General features: G+C 35.3%; 1 protein-coding gene and 1 long non-coding RNA gene across 2 annotated transcripts in view; one reads left to right on the top strand and one right to left on the bottom strand.

Annotated features, from left to right (window-relative positions):
* The window catches only part of LOC107655137 (uncharacterized), a 36,277-nt gene that overhangs the window by 6,510 nt on the left and 14,387 nt on the right, over positions 1–15,380 (bottom strand). The window contains exon 2 of the long non-coding RNA XR_001630397.1: positions 11,296–11,442. This is a non-coding gene — a long non-coding RNA (uncharacterized LOC107655137). The remainder of the gene's footprint in view (positions 1–11,295; positions 11,443–15,380) is intronic.
* The window catches only part of LOC107655136 (uncharacterized protein KIAA1644 homolog), a 15,527-nt gene continuing 11,587 nt past the window's right edge, over positions 11,441–15,380 (top strand). Inside the window, exons 1-2 of the mRNA XM_016442557.1 lie at positions 11,441–11,527; positions 14,569–14,782. Coding sequence (XP_016298043.1) covers positions 11,461–11,527; positions 14,569–14,782 — 281 coding nt within the window. The 5' untranslated portion in view covers positions 11,441–11,460. The remainder of the gene's footprint in view (positions 11,528–14,568; positions 14,783–15,380) is intronic.

A 15,380-nucleotide genomic window follows, 5' to 3' on the forward strand; every position in this document is an offset into this window, starting at 1 on the left:
AGCGTTGCCTCGGCAGCGCGCGAGCCGCTCAGTCACACAAACAACATCAATCTCCTCAGAGAAAGATGGCCACATCAGCAAGCTCTCACTCAGAGGGGGAATAACCGCAGCATGGGCTTCCAAGCCTCGAGAACGAGCTCTAGATCTAGGGAACACGGGTGGAGATAGGACGAGCCGTCTCCAACCCATCCACCAGATCATGTGCGATCCCCGCATCTCAGTCGCCACCGTGCCTCAGCAGCAGTGGGATCGCAATCGCAAGATCACAGGCACGGACACACTCCTTGGAGCGTGCCTGGCGAGAGCGGAGCGCTTAACAGCGGTAAAAGCACAATCCGCCCCCCCGAGAGCCGACTGCGCGAGCTCCGCGAGCCCTCTGAGAGCGAAGCAAGGCAGTAACAAACGCTACCAAAAGGGCCATCAGCTCCTTTTTTTCCGAGAGCTGACTGCGTGCTTGCTCCCAAGAAGACAACAAACAAACAGACTGAACGCTGCCTGCCCTCGCCTTAGGTGTCTGGTTTTGTCTTGAGATTTCGTGACAGACAACACTAAATAACACTCACAAACAGATATCAGACTGACACACACACACAGAGCGCTTGCTGAATGACAGAAAGCTGACGCCGGATGTGATTCAGAGCGTGGTCACGCTGGTGGCGTTCCCGTAGCGTTTCGACGCAGCGTCTCGTTCCCTTCGGGGAACCATGGTTACATACGTAACCTGGAGACGGTTTTGCATAACCAAAAGTCAATATTTGGAAAAAAAAAATGTTGTCCATACAATATAAGTTAAAGGGGTCCAATGTTGTTCTAGACCCAAAAACAGTTCAAATGTTCTTCAAAAAAAAATAAAAATAATAATAATAATAATAATTTGTGCTCTGCAGAAATTGGTCAGTCATACTGGTATGAAACAACATGGAAGACAATTTTTATTTTCTATTGAGCTATGCCTTTAAATTCCATCACTGAATTAGACTGTCTCCTTTCTCCTAAACCCCGCCTTTCAATATTAGCATGTGCTGTGGATGATGGAGATATACACACAAAAATATTATTGAAGTTCTCAAAGTTCTCAAAAAAAAAAAAGCAAATGAATAAATGAGCAAGCAAATAAATAAATTATAGCAAATAAAAAGCAAGCAAAAAGTAAATAATCAAATAAATAAAACAATATAAATAAGCAAATGTATATATATAAATATATTTAATATGCGGATTTTAACATTTTAAAATTTAAACCAGATATACAATATATTAAATATAATATTATATAATTATATAATATAATATATTAAATATAATACAATATATACAGTATATAAAATAAATATAATATTCTGCCACTGAAATAGACCACCCCCTTTCTCCTAATCTCCACCTTCCACAGACACCCTAACGTCAAAAAACCCCGTCACTGACAATGATTGACATGCAAAGAGCAAAACAGTCTGAAAAGCCTCCTACAGTCAGATTCCCGGCTATTTACAGAGCCTCGGGCAGTGACAGAGACAGCAGGGACATCTAAGGATGCCTATTTCAGTCATTTTATGAATGTTATTCCATTTTTAAAAACTTTAAAACATGCCAAGCACCAACTGTGAGTGAAAAATAACTCTAGTGAGTAAATACAACTTACTGACCAGCTGGCTAGTCATGCACAACCAGACTTTTGACTAAAGGCAAGACTTAAATCTCGCCAGAAACCGCCCTGTCTGACGTATGACCATTTAGAGACAGGTACATTTGAAATAGAAAAATATAAATAAATTAAGATTTTTTTTTAAGTTATTAAAAAGTCTTATGCTCACCAAAGCTGTGTTTATTTGATTAAAAATGCAGTAAAAACAGAAATATTGTGAAATATTACTACAATTTAAAATAACTGTTTTCTATTTTAATATATTTTGAAATGCAATTTATTTCTGATGCAAATATGAATTTTCACAGTGTTTGTAAATGGTCATACAGAAAACACTAATGAAATCTGTCCAGAAGCACTGACACAGTCAGAAAAAGCAGGATATACAGTTCTGCTCATGAAATTGTCTCAAAACTGTCTTTGAAAGGCAAAAGCCCCCTGTGCACCTGTTGAAGATTGCCATGCGGGAATCTGATTGGCGCTTTTCACAAGCGCCTTCTAGTTTTCTGTGCAATAGATCAGACGAGACTGTGGGCGGTTTGTGGGCATGCGATCCGAGGCTGAGAGTAGCTGGCTGCTAACGTTTTTAGGAATTGCAACATAATGTAAGGTTCAAATTGCAACAGAAGAACAATAGTCTAAGCCTTGCAGTTTTTATCTGACGAGAGTGAGTCAAATCAAACCGATACACAAGGTCTGCTAAAGCTTAGTGTCTGTCAGCTGCGTCTAATGCATCTTTATGAGCTTTTTGCCTTTATAGGACACAATAGTACAGATAGAACAGGAAAATATATGGAGAAAAAAAATTTAATTGTAACAAATTGACATTTCAGTGAAGCACTGGTTGGTATGTGATGCATTAACCTGCATTATTTGCCAGACGTATGCAGTAAAACAACACACACATTATAAATTAAAGATGTGCACAACTGCATATTGTGAGAAGCCAATTAAAGGGAATGACTGCTCTGAGGTCTCCTCTGATTGACACTCGCCCATGACAGGCTGTGATTTGCTTCTAGGCGGTGCTGGAAATTGAGAAACCCAGCAAGTCTAACGACTGTATGCTAATAGAGACACTTTATGATAGCCTAATTCAGACCCTGGATTAGGGCTGGGTTTGACAAAAATTTCACAATTCGATTCTCATTCACAAGCTTGTGATTCGATTCGATTACCAATTCAATTCAATTTGATTCAATATCGATTATTTTGGATATATATCAGGTACAGTACATGCCAAATTTTCTCAAGGAAAACAAAACTCAACTAATGTTGTAAAATAGTCAGTTGGTACAACATTACTATAATATTGAAGGTTAAAATTAATGAAGTCTTTACAATAATAAAGTTATTTCTACTTCAATTCGTTTTTTTTAAATATAAATATTTAAAATGGCTGTCATAAAAACTTGATGGATTTATTTAAACATAAATTAAACATTGAAGAACAGTAAAAATTATAATGAATATGTTATATGGTGCATATAATAGGCAAAATGCCCCTCTCTACAGTTTATTTTTCTATCTGACTAAAGAGTTTATCGTCACCGAATATGTTTTTTTTCTGAGGTAAATGTGACGTTGCGTGACATATTGTGTACAAGCCGTTATATTGACGTCTTTGCGTGGAGGAAACACTGATTGAGCAATTACCTGAGACAGGATGGATTGTAAAGTTGTACTCTTTCTTTTAACTTACCTTCGGATGTTTAGTCATGTTTATTTTGTGCTGAAACTGGTATTAATGTGGAGGAGATGATCAGTTCATGTGCGCCTCACGCTGCCGCTTTTATTGAACTGAGGCACTACAGTGATCTGTCAGTCCACATTAAACAGCACTAAAATGGCATTTAACGTTTAAATACTGCAATACAATGGACAGAATTTGAAATCTGAGACTTTGTTTCATATGAAAAGTACCAAAGCACAATGCTTATTGCGATTTATTGGATGGGAGGTGCGCTTCAATGTTCCAACACACAGCATCTTCACAACATGGCGGCGGAGGTGGCAGCAACAATAGTGTTACACCTTCTTTCTTTGCGTGAACATTTGGGCGGCATTATGTAAACCTTCCCACATCGTGACGTAGACATGGGGGCGTGTTTGAATGAGGCGTTTTAGGAGGTCGTGAACCAGTCTTAACTTTTATAAAGAATATCTCTTTGGGTTTGAGACTTTAGTCTTTGCAACTTTAGGGATCTTATCTATTCCCGAACAGCTTGTAACACTCCAAAGAGAAAGGAAAACTTGAAATCGCATCATATGACCCCTTTAAGAATCGATATCGTTCCATAAAAATGAGAATCGATTAATATCGAGATAGATATTTTTTACCTAGCCCTACCCTGGATGCTAATCATGAAGCTCCGCGTAGATGTGACATTTGGTCTCGTTCACAAATAGAGGGCAAATATTCAAAACAGGACAGTGACACGAATGTCAGCGACTCTGATTAAGTCCCACCACATCAGACAATGTCAGCGGTGCATCATTCAGGTTTATTTACTGCCAAATTAGAAGAACAAAACATGCTGTCACTGCTCAACTGCTGGTCCACAGCACACGTTGTGCTAAAAAGACGAGGGTAAACCAGCAGGTTGGTGGTTCTAACTGGTTTGAATTGATTTCCAGGCGAGTTTTAGTTACTCTGCATGGTATTATATTTCAGGGTAAATGCCTGAAAACCACCAAAGGTAAACCAGCTAAGACCAGCTCAGAGATTTCTATTGATCAAATGTGATGGTTTTAGACTTCCAGCATAAACTAGCTGGAAATTCATGCTGGTCTTTTTAACAAGATGCCTGCATGGAGTGGGTGGGTGTTTAACTTACTTCTGCAGGTTTATTTTGGTGTTTAGTACAGCGTGATGTTGTGGTTAGTCAACAGCTTATGATAGCATGAGCTGAAAATGCTTTTTTTGTGATGAACATCATTTGGTCATTAGCCTAAAGTTAATCAACAAACGCTTTAATGATTAGAAGGTTAAAAAAGCAAACTGTCACAGCACGGTAATTATTATATATTTAGAAGCCATCCTGAATCACATGAAATTATCTTCAGAGAGCACAAAGAAGCTGTAATACTGGAGGAAGGGGGCGGAACCAACCGGTTTTAGAACCGGAAGACAGGACAAATGGAAATCAGAGGGAATATCTAATTTGTTTACAAGAAAAAAAATAATAATTAAAAAAAACACTCATTCAAGACCAACACGGTGTAAGAAAAACCTTACAATTCACCATGCTGATCAGAGTTTCCTCTAAAAGAAATAAATAAATTATATAAAGCTAGGTAGTTGCTTTTTAGCCCAAGTCCAATAAATTGATTAAAGGATAAAATTATATATATATATAATACAGTATTAAAATAATAATAATTATATTATACAATATAATTTAGATTATTAAGAACATTAAAAAATATACAAAAATATATAAAACAATTATTAAATTTAATACATTTATATAAATTTAATACATACATAAATACATATATATATATATATTTAAATATATTCATAAATACAGATAGATCTCTATGTATATCCATCTATATAAACAAGAATACAATTCAGAATAAAAATATAATTTATAATATATTAATATATAAATTAATACATTAAACAGACAGACAGACAGATAACTTTAAAAACATATTTTGAAGTAATACATTTAATAAATTATAGCTTAAATTAATAAATTATATTTATTTTTTAAATTCAATTTATTCTTTAATACATTTTTATTTTTGACTTGGGCTAATAAGCAACTACATAGCAGCCATCCACAACACCTTAGCAACTGCATAGCAATATGGAGAAAGAAAAAAAAACATTCAGAACACATAGCAACATCCTAGCAACTATCCACAACACACTATAGAGAATATTCTTGCATTATATATGGATACCATGACCTGATGCGCACATGATTTTAACATCAATCTGCTGGAATTTAGCAGTAAAGGACAAAAGAAAAAAACACTGATTTTTGAGACACAATCACTACCAGAGGAATAGGAACAATAGCCATTATGATGAATTCTGTAGAAAAAGAGGAATGTTTCATTCTGACACTCAACATCAAATTAAAATGCTAAAAATATTACATGACGTTCTTGCCTTGTTCTCGCTCGGTTCGTAATCAACAGAAAGCCACGGTGAGCCTCTCTGCATAAATGTTCTCATAAAGACAGCAGACACATTCAGTAGCGCAGTCTAATATTTCATGTTAACATTTCAACTCTGCCGCTGAGATAAAGGCTGCTAAATCAAGCATATTATTAGCCACTGTACTTTATTACTTCCTTTATTAATTTAAGAGCTGATTAGCATGTTCCTTTTAAACTTTATAATTATTTCTGCAAATATCCATTCTGTTCACTAAGATTAAAGTTAAAGATGTGAAAGTTTCTCGGGTACAATTTCCTGACATTTCTGTATAATATCCTTTTCTGACTTGACGTTAAATCATTTTTCTCAAATCTTAATTTTGTGCTTCACAACCTTTATGATGTTTTTTTTTTTTGCAGCACGCACGCACGCACAACCTTAGAACCAGAAGACAACGTAAAAAAAAAAAAAACACTTATTATTGATTACATTTAGTTCTATTTTTTTATCTTGCTTCCATGCTAATGTCAAAAGTTGTTGTTCCGATGAAAGATTAAATTAAGTATGTTCTGTTGAATTGTGCACAATAAAACCATGCACATTTATTAAAGTACATCAAATATGGTTAAAAAAAATTAATTAAAATATAAAAAATAATAAAAGACTACTACTTTTAATACTATATTTATCTGCTAGATGAATTGTGCACAATAACACCTTGAACATTCATTTAAAAAGTACATAAAATGTGGTATCTCCTAAATTAATAACTGTAGATGTTATTGCACATTATTCAATTAAAGATTATGATTTATTTTAAAAGCGTCTATGAATTGTGCACAATAAAACCTTTCATGATATTAAATAAATTATTTTACAAATTAATACTTTTTTTTTTTTTTAATAGTAGAACTTTTGTGTTAATTATTGAATGAATGAAAATGTTATTGCACACATTATTAAAAAAAAGGCTTTATAGTCTTTCATCAAAATGTAGTAACTTACAATGACTTTTCTTTTTAGCTGACATCATGATCCCCTCTTACTTTTCAACTCCTCGAATCCAATCACCGGCCATATGGATAAAACCCACAGAAGTACACAGGGTTAAAAACTAAATGACATATTGAGTCTACATTAAAGAGAGCCACTTAAATTTCACCCAGCGCATTAGACTTATGAAACAAACCAAAACGCTGCATGTAGAACAGGAACTTGAATTATCAAACTGCTGTGGGACTTCAGCTGAGTGAGATCAGTAGCAGAAACTCACACAAGCCTGCAGCAGAAGCATTCATTTTCCCCGATAACTAAACTATCAGATGTATAGTGTTTTGAGAACTAAACCCAACAACATCTCGTCCTCCACATGCATATTTCTCAGATCCGCCCTCGTTCACAGAACAATGGTATGCGCAGAGAACAAGGAAGAGCATGAATCTGGGAAAAGAAAAACACTGACGGAAAGAACAAATGTGAATGGGATTAGTCTCGAGTTTCCTTCTCCTACAGAGCAGCACAATCAGCCCAAATGAGGTGAAATTACCAAACAGTTGCAAAAGTAAACGTTATATCCATCACCAGCCTGAAATAAACAATCACAGCATGCAGATTAACAGCAGTGATTCCATTTAAAAAGCTTTCAAAATCACCCACAAAAGAACTGGGAGTAATTTAGCAGAAATCCTTCACTAAAGCCTGCCGCATACTGTGCGATTTTCCTTGCTCTTTACAATTAAACTCTTTTTCATACACTGTGATTGCGCATTACTGAAGTTATTAACATGGTAACGTTTTTTGTTGTTGTTGTTTAAAAGATGTAATGTACATTTATAAAACTATTACCTTGGCATTAAAGGAGACATATTATGCCCCTTTTTACAATATGTAATATAAGCCTCTGGTGTCCCCAGAATGTGTCTGTGAAGTTTCAGCTCAAAGTACTCCACAGATAATTTATTATATCATTTTGAAACTGCCTATTTTGAGTGGAAGAAGAAACAAGCTGTTTTTCGGGCCTGTTTCTTTAAATGCAAATGAGCTGCTGCTCCCCGCCCCCTTTTCCAGAATAGAGCTGCTCCGTTACAGCTCGGACCTGCTAAAAAACTTCTGGTTTGGTTCTGATTATCATGTTTATCGCGCTGAAATCATGAGTTTTAAACCATATTAGGTTAAACTTCAGATATAAGGTTTTCCGAGTGCACACATCCGAAGCACACGGACAGAAAGCGGCTGTCACAGCATGTGAGTACTAAACTAATTCTCATTCACAACAAGTTTACGTTAAAAGCACACACATGAGTTACAAAAACAGTGGGTTACGTCTGTGAAGGTAAACAGCTGGGAAATAAATAGCATGTTTATTTTAGATCTGTGTGGCAACAGCAATATAGAGTAAATAAATCAATAAATCCACTGCTCTCTTGTCTCCTCTGAGGCTGGGACTCTAAATAGTGTTCTGTGCTCGTCTGTGCAGCCAAAGACAGAACAGTTAGCATGTTTTGCTCAAACATTCGCCATGGCATTAGAACTAGTACACCGTTGTCGCTTGCGAAATCAAAATGAAGGCGCAGTGGGTGGAAACGTACAGATTAAGGGGCGGTAATATTATAATGAGATCCCTTTGCCACATCACCAAGGGAGCAAAATCAGATGCCATCGTTTTTTCAGACGCTTGCAGAAAAAGGCTTCCCAAAATAAAGTTACTGGGTTAATCTTTTTCACGTTTCCTTGGTTGGTAGATGCACCGGGGACCTGATTATAGCACTTAAAACCTGGAAAAGTCAGATTTTCATGATATGTCACCTTTTAATGACAGAAAACTGTATATTCCTAATGAACAGCTGAGGGAGTGACAGCAAATTTGACATCTTTCTCTCTTCTTTTGGAAAGTCGTAGGAACACTATTGTGGATTTTTCTTCTGCGAAGCGGCAAAAGGAAACATACAAATGATATTTGTTGCAGTTTCTGTTCACCACTATCCAAATTTACCCAACTATGACAACTTCCACTTGTCAGAACCTCAGAAAATTCAGGGTCAGTTTGATTGTATGACCATAATGTGAAGGAATGGCTAATAAGATGTTGCTAGAATACATATGACATCATACAGACACACTAATTATTGATTAACTGATTATGACCATTAAAAACACTTTTTGGTTAAAGACGACGACTTAAAATGTCTGACACTGTCAGACCTTCATCGACTGCTAAGATTCAATACAATTGCAAATAATTAGCCATTGCTAAACACGTCATACTTAGCGATCAAAAACTGATGATTTTGCCCTAAAACAAATAAGGAAGATTTGAAATTAATAATCTCTTACTGGCCTGGTGAACCAAAATGTACATAAAACAAACAAAACAAGCCCTACAATTAAATAAAATAACACATATCATACAGACTCTTCACATTTAATGGTATTGGATTTGATGATTGCGTTTAACAGATTGTGCTTTCAATAAAACATTTGCAATTGGTTTGAAATAGTGAATCATTTTGCAAAGCAATTGGTTTAGTTGGTTCAAAGTTCCTACCATCACTATTAACATCAAAGTTCATTCAAATTTGAGGTACAGTGGGTATAGAAAAGAATCAGCCCCTTTAAAATAATCACATTGTGTTGCTTTGCAGCCTGAAATGAAGATGGACACAGTTTTTGTTTTACCCAGCTGCATTTACTCCGTGCAACTTATAACATCCAAGTGAAAGATATAACACCAACATGTCAAAAACAGGGGGTGATTCTTTTCCATATCCACTGTACAATCTTTTAGACAAACAAAGAAGGTTCATAGACTAATTTCATGCTGCTATGGATATGAAATCAACAACACATGTGATTCAGTAAAAAGAGGATTTTATCTTACCAGAGAAAACATGCCACTTGTGGAATAATGAATGAGGGAAACACCGCTCAATATAGCTGCTAAAGAACAGGAAGTCACTTTTTAATTACACCTGGGCTGCGTTCAGCCCCGACAAAACGGTGCAAAACGTTTTTTTAAACGGAAACGGTGGTGCGTTGAACACTCTGTTCTGATGACGCAAGAGTTGCAACTATGGCAGCTGAGAAGGCCATTCTTTGTGTTCTTTTTGAAGAATTTTCGGAGCCTGATGAAATCGGTATAAATACGTGTTTAATACTGCAAAATACGCTCTATGGTACAGTCACTGCCCTTGCCGTCCAGAATTAAAGAGAACATCCCAATCGAGTGAAGGGATTTGTGCAAACTGTGGTTCCTAATTATTGTGATCCAACATTTGCCTCACATTTCAGGATGAAAAGACAAACATTTCAGGTGAAGGATAATCCACTTCTTGCCTCCAAGACTGTGTTATGATCTATATGACCTTATTATTTTTATTGTGAGTATTAGGCTTATCATTATTGCTGATCACTGTTGTTGTGCTATGTTATTGTAATATTTACCATTATATAATCAGAGGGGTATAGAAAAGTTTATGAAAGTGTCACTCTACAATACAATAGCAAAATATATAAATATGTATAGTATTTTTATGTTACATTAATCAGTGTCTAGCACACCTTCCTAAGGAAAGGATATGGACCGGAAGACATTGCAATTACTAAATGATATTTAGACAAACTTAAAGAAGTTCCAGATCTATACTTGTGCTCTTATTATTTCAGTTATTTTGCCTTTAATGTAAATAAACATGTGCAAACAATATACAGGTACTTGCTCTTGTGAATTTATTTTGATGTTAATTACATTGTGCGAGCTGACTCTTTAATACCGCGTGGTTTACATACATGTTGCTGATTGGGCTGACATGTTTGACACACCCACCAAACAAGAGAAAATGCATATCAAACCCCATTGCACACCGTTTCCAGGAAACATGTCGTTCAAACCGGAAACCGTAGCAAAACGTTGCACACCGGTTTGAGCTTGAACTTGCCCCTACAGTTTTCAAAATGACTGCTGGATGAACAGACTTCCTGTGCTCACAAAAAATACAAACACTACATTACCCATAATGCAGCGCAGCAGGGTCAATTTTGGTGCCTTCAAGTCCAATTTGGTAGTTACACATATTTTTTCCTCTCTTTTTTATTTCTCAAGAAAAGTTAAATGTAAATGTTGTGTAATTCATGCTTTGTGTATATTTAAGCATGCTTGCACTGGTGCAAAATTAGTTTTTCATTTTCGGGCAGGCTTCATTGCTGTTTTTCAACAACAATATACAAATTGCATTAAAATTAATTCAATCTGGTGGCGTTCATGTGCGTTTATCTGTCTGTTGAAGTGTGAGTCATTTTCCAAGAAAACACCATTTCAGTCTTTCTACTTAAAATGTTCAACATGTTACTTGGTGGTGAAATTTACTAACAATTTCTGAGTGAAAACGGTTTCTACACCAGATTTTTGTGGCATTCTGGTTTTGAATTCTGGCAGCTTTTTGGTTTGGCTTGACAAAGCAGGCTGGAGTAAGGTGAACTTCCAAGAGCAGATTTGCGCAATCTTGGACTGAAGAAAGACACGAGCAGTGTCAGATCTTACCGTACAGATGTCTTGGCGTGATCAGAACACCTGCCCTCTTCTGCTACAGGTGTGCTGGCAAACTGTCGCAGTCATGAACAGAAGCTGGGGATGAAGATGGCATCTGGAAGCAGCTGAAGCTGTCAGGCTTCATGTCTCCATCCTCCCCTGAGGGAGGACAAGAAGATGAGTGTCACCAATCATCACTCCTTCAACATCCTGACCATCATCTTCCTCGTTCTGTCTACTACAGGTAAGAGGACGTGGGCAGATGGTTTGGTTGGACGTACATACGCAACAGCGGTTCATTATGTACCTGCTGTCTGAATTCTGCTGACAGAAGCAAACTGAGGCATCAGAAACCCTGAGAAATATCTCAAACTGACATAATATTCAAAAGCACTTGGATTTTTCTTCAACTATAGGTACTTTTGGGCCTGTGAAGAATTAGAAAGTAAACAATATTATTGATTATACTGTAAATATAATATTTCCACACATTTAGATTATTTTAAATTATTTGATAATACAGTATATACATTTATTCACTTAATTTAATTAAAAATGCTCAAAATATATTTAATATAAAATTATCTTTATTAGGTGCAAATTATAATTTGTGCAAAAATGTATTTAATTTCTTTTATTTAATCACAGTAAAAAAAAATTATTTCATTTGTGTTGATTTTAATTCTTTGTATAGCTTTAAAAATGTAGTAATTAACATTTTTATATGGGGAAAAGGCATTAAAGACATGGTTCAAGACGACAAGAAAGTTGAGTTTTATCTTTAAATTTTTCACTTTTGGATAACTTTATTTGATAATGCATTAATTTATTAAATTGAAAATCGAATTTTTATAAGAGCATTTAACTTTGTTAGGTGCAAACTGATAGATTTTTCTCTATTTTTTAGCAAAAATTGATTTAATTATTTTATAATTGATTTAAATATTTTATTATATTACATATTAAACTATAATAAGAATTACATTCTAATAATATAATATATAATTCTTATATATATTATTTTATTTAATTCTTAAAAATGTAATTCATTTTTATTATGGGGAAAAGGGGTAAAACATTAAATTGAAAAAATAAATGATGAAGACATGGTTTAAGACAGATTTAAAGTGACCACAACAGAGTTGAAATCCATTTGTTTCAATCAAAATCAACCCGTGGGACATAAAGGTGCCTGTAGATGAAGAAACATCCTCTTATCAGATTTACCGCTCTCATACGGACATTCTTTTCCCAGAATCTCTGAGCGGTCCAATTTGTTTCATCCATTGTCCATCTGTGTCTCACTGAGCTTTAGATGGTGTCTCACTGTGAGTTCTGCCTCCGCTGGGAGACTGAAGCTCCCATAACATTGATCGGGTGTGAGATTGTGTGAGATTACAGGTCATAAAGCTGGATCAAATCGAAAAACCTCTTTAATTATTAAAGACAGGCGTGAGTCATTCTCTCTGCAGCAGAGTTTAAAGCCTTGGACAGCAAGGAGAAAATCATCATGAAACAAACAACGATGGTGTCACGACTCTTTAGATATGTGGCGTGGTGAATATCAAAATATCATTAAAAAATAAAGCCATGCATACACACACACATATACAAGGATCTAAGGCGAGACATCCTGTGATTCTTAAACAGAGTCTTTTAATGTCATCTAATGATTCTGGTTCGTAATATGCCTGATTTGTAGTTTGCATATTTATATTTTTTTGTTATATGAAGTATTGTTACACCGAATTACATCTTTTCTGTAAATCATGTTAAAAATGCATGATAGTCATGCTCAGAATTAATTTTTTTAATTAAATACATTCTAATTAAAGAAAATTTTAAAGAAAAATTCAAAATCTAAATGAAAGAAATTTAAAGCTGTATTAAACTTTTATTGTTTTGATGCTTTAAAATCCCTTTTTGTCTTTTTGACTTTGATTTAATATTTTTGTCTTTGATATATATATCAAATATATTTTTGTCTTTGTTAACTTACTTAAAGAATTTAAGAACAAGCTTAAAAAAAAAAAAAACGTTTTATGACACATAATATGAAGTGAAGTTAAATATAAACTGAAAAATAATGCCAGCACTTATGTTTTGTTCATAACGTATGGTTATAAGGCATATTGTTGCTATGGTTACCTCCTCAGGCGAACACGACTTCTGTTTGTGAGCAATGAGTTCTTACTAACTTGCAATCAAACTTTGATTACAAAAATATTGTTTGGAAATGTTCATTATGTTATACATAGGAACTGTTTAGTACTTGTACTTCTTAAGATTCTCGACCCTTTGTGTTTGACTTCCTTTTGGGGGGGCTTCACGACTTAATTAAACTACCTCAAAACCCTCATAATTTGCACCCGTCTAAATGAGTTTTGAAGCTCTAGCTCTCCTCACTTTTCCTCTCACATTTGTCTAATTAAACAAATCGGGTTCAGCCTGAAAGAAATAGAAACTCAAGCTGAAGTTTGCAAGTTTTCATGAAGAAGTGCTGATTTATCATAAAGACCTTAGTCTGTGAGGAAATCAAGGTTTTGTTTAGTACGTCTGCACCACCTATAAACGTATCCGAGCTATTTAGGCTGAAACTCTTAGTGATTGAGATTCAAAACAAGTGCATGTGGTGCTGAGCGAGAAGAGAAGTAGGCTTTCCTATGCGATGTCTGTGAGCTGTTGTGTCTGCTGGTTCTGTTCGAGTTGTTCGGGGTGAATCATGTCAACATGGGTTAGTCGCTCAGACCTCGCTGTCACTCTCGGTTTTGAATTCAGAGATGAATAATGAAGCAGAACTATGACTGTCATACATTAAAAACAAGCCTTGTAGCATGGCTTTTGTGCATGTGCTCGAATCAGTGAGAAAATTATTACAGGCACGTTTTTACGCTTCAGAATAACATGAGAGCTCCACTAAATGTGGTGAATCATCATTAAATCAGGGTGAATTATAACTGAAATGTACTAAAATACATCTCTTATTAATTAAAAGACTTGGCTGAAGATCAGCTGTTTGAAATTGAACTGCTAGCTGAACTGCATGCAACAAAACACATTAAGCTGTGGTTCTCATGCAAGCGATGAATGTTCGAGTCCAGCCTGCAACATTCATTTTTTACAATTGAAGCAAAAATGCCCAAAAATAAAGTAATCATGAATCGGACATTTGCAATTCATTTTACTTATTATATTATATTATATTATATCAGATATGTATTATATTACATTAACAATCTCACGTCACATGCTCACTGTCCTATCTATCATTGTCTTTCCGCACAGCTCTCTCTGCTCATTTTCGGGTGTGTGAGCCTTACACTGACCACAAAGGGCGCTACCACTTTGGATTCCACTGTCCTCGTCTCTCGGACAACAAGACGTACATGTTCTGCTGCCACCATAACAACACGGCCTTCAAGTACTGCTGCAACGATACTGAGTTTCAAACAGTCATGCAGGTCAACCTGACCACGTCTCCAGACGGCTACGCTCACAAGTGAGTCTCCTGCCTTCAGCTACAAACACAGTGTTGACTTGACATTATCATACCAGGGAAAAGCTGCACAAAGTAATTTCTATCTTATGATTCAATACAGTGATCCTGGAGTTTATATTGACACCAGCCTGGTTGCAACAGCACACATACAATATGATTTTGGTTACCAGTGCCAGTTGTATTTCTCAGCTATTATTTTTCCCCAATAAAAGGGTCCAAACAAGTAAAGGGTTACAGACAACATAAGTAGTATACGGTGGTCATGTGATTTCAACATAGTACTATAAATAAAAACAACAGAATTTGATTTGATTGGATTGCTATTACTAACATTACTATTACATATGTAATGCATAATGTACAAAAAAGATCATCATATTTCTAGTTATTGCTTATATTATGTACCTAGCTACCTAGATAGCAGCAAACTTCACTTTTTTTTATATGGAATAAGTTCTCATAGTACTCATATTGTTTATATATTATATATTATATATATATATATACACATATACAGGTGCATCTCAATAAATTAGAATGTCGTGGAAAAGTTCATTTATTTCAGTAATTCAACTCAAATTGTGAAACTCGTGTATTA

The sequence above is a fragment of the Sinocyclocheilus anshuiensis genome, unplaced genomic scaffold (genome assembly GCF_001515605.1).
Source record: "Sinocyclocheilus anshuiensis isolate Anshui unplaced genomic scaffold, SAMN03320099.WGS_v1.1 scaffold779, whole genome shotgun sequence".
Taxonomy (NCBI): domain Eukaryota; kingdom Metazoa; phylum Chordata; class Actinopteri; order Cypriniformes; family Cyprinidae; genus Sinocyclocheilus; species Sinocyclocheilus anshuiensis.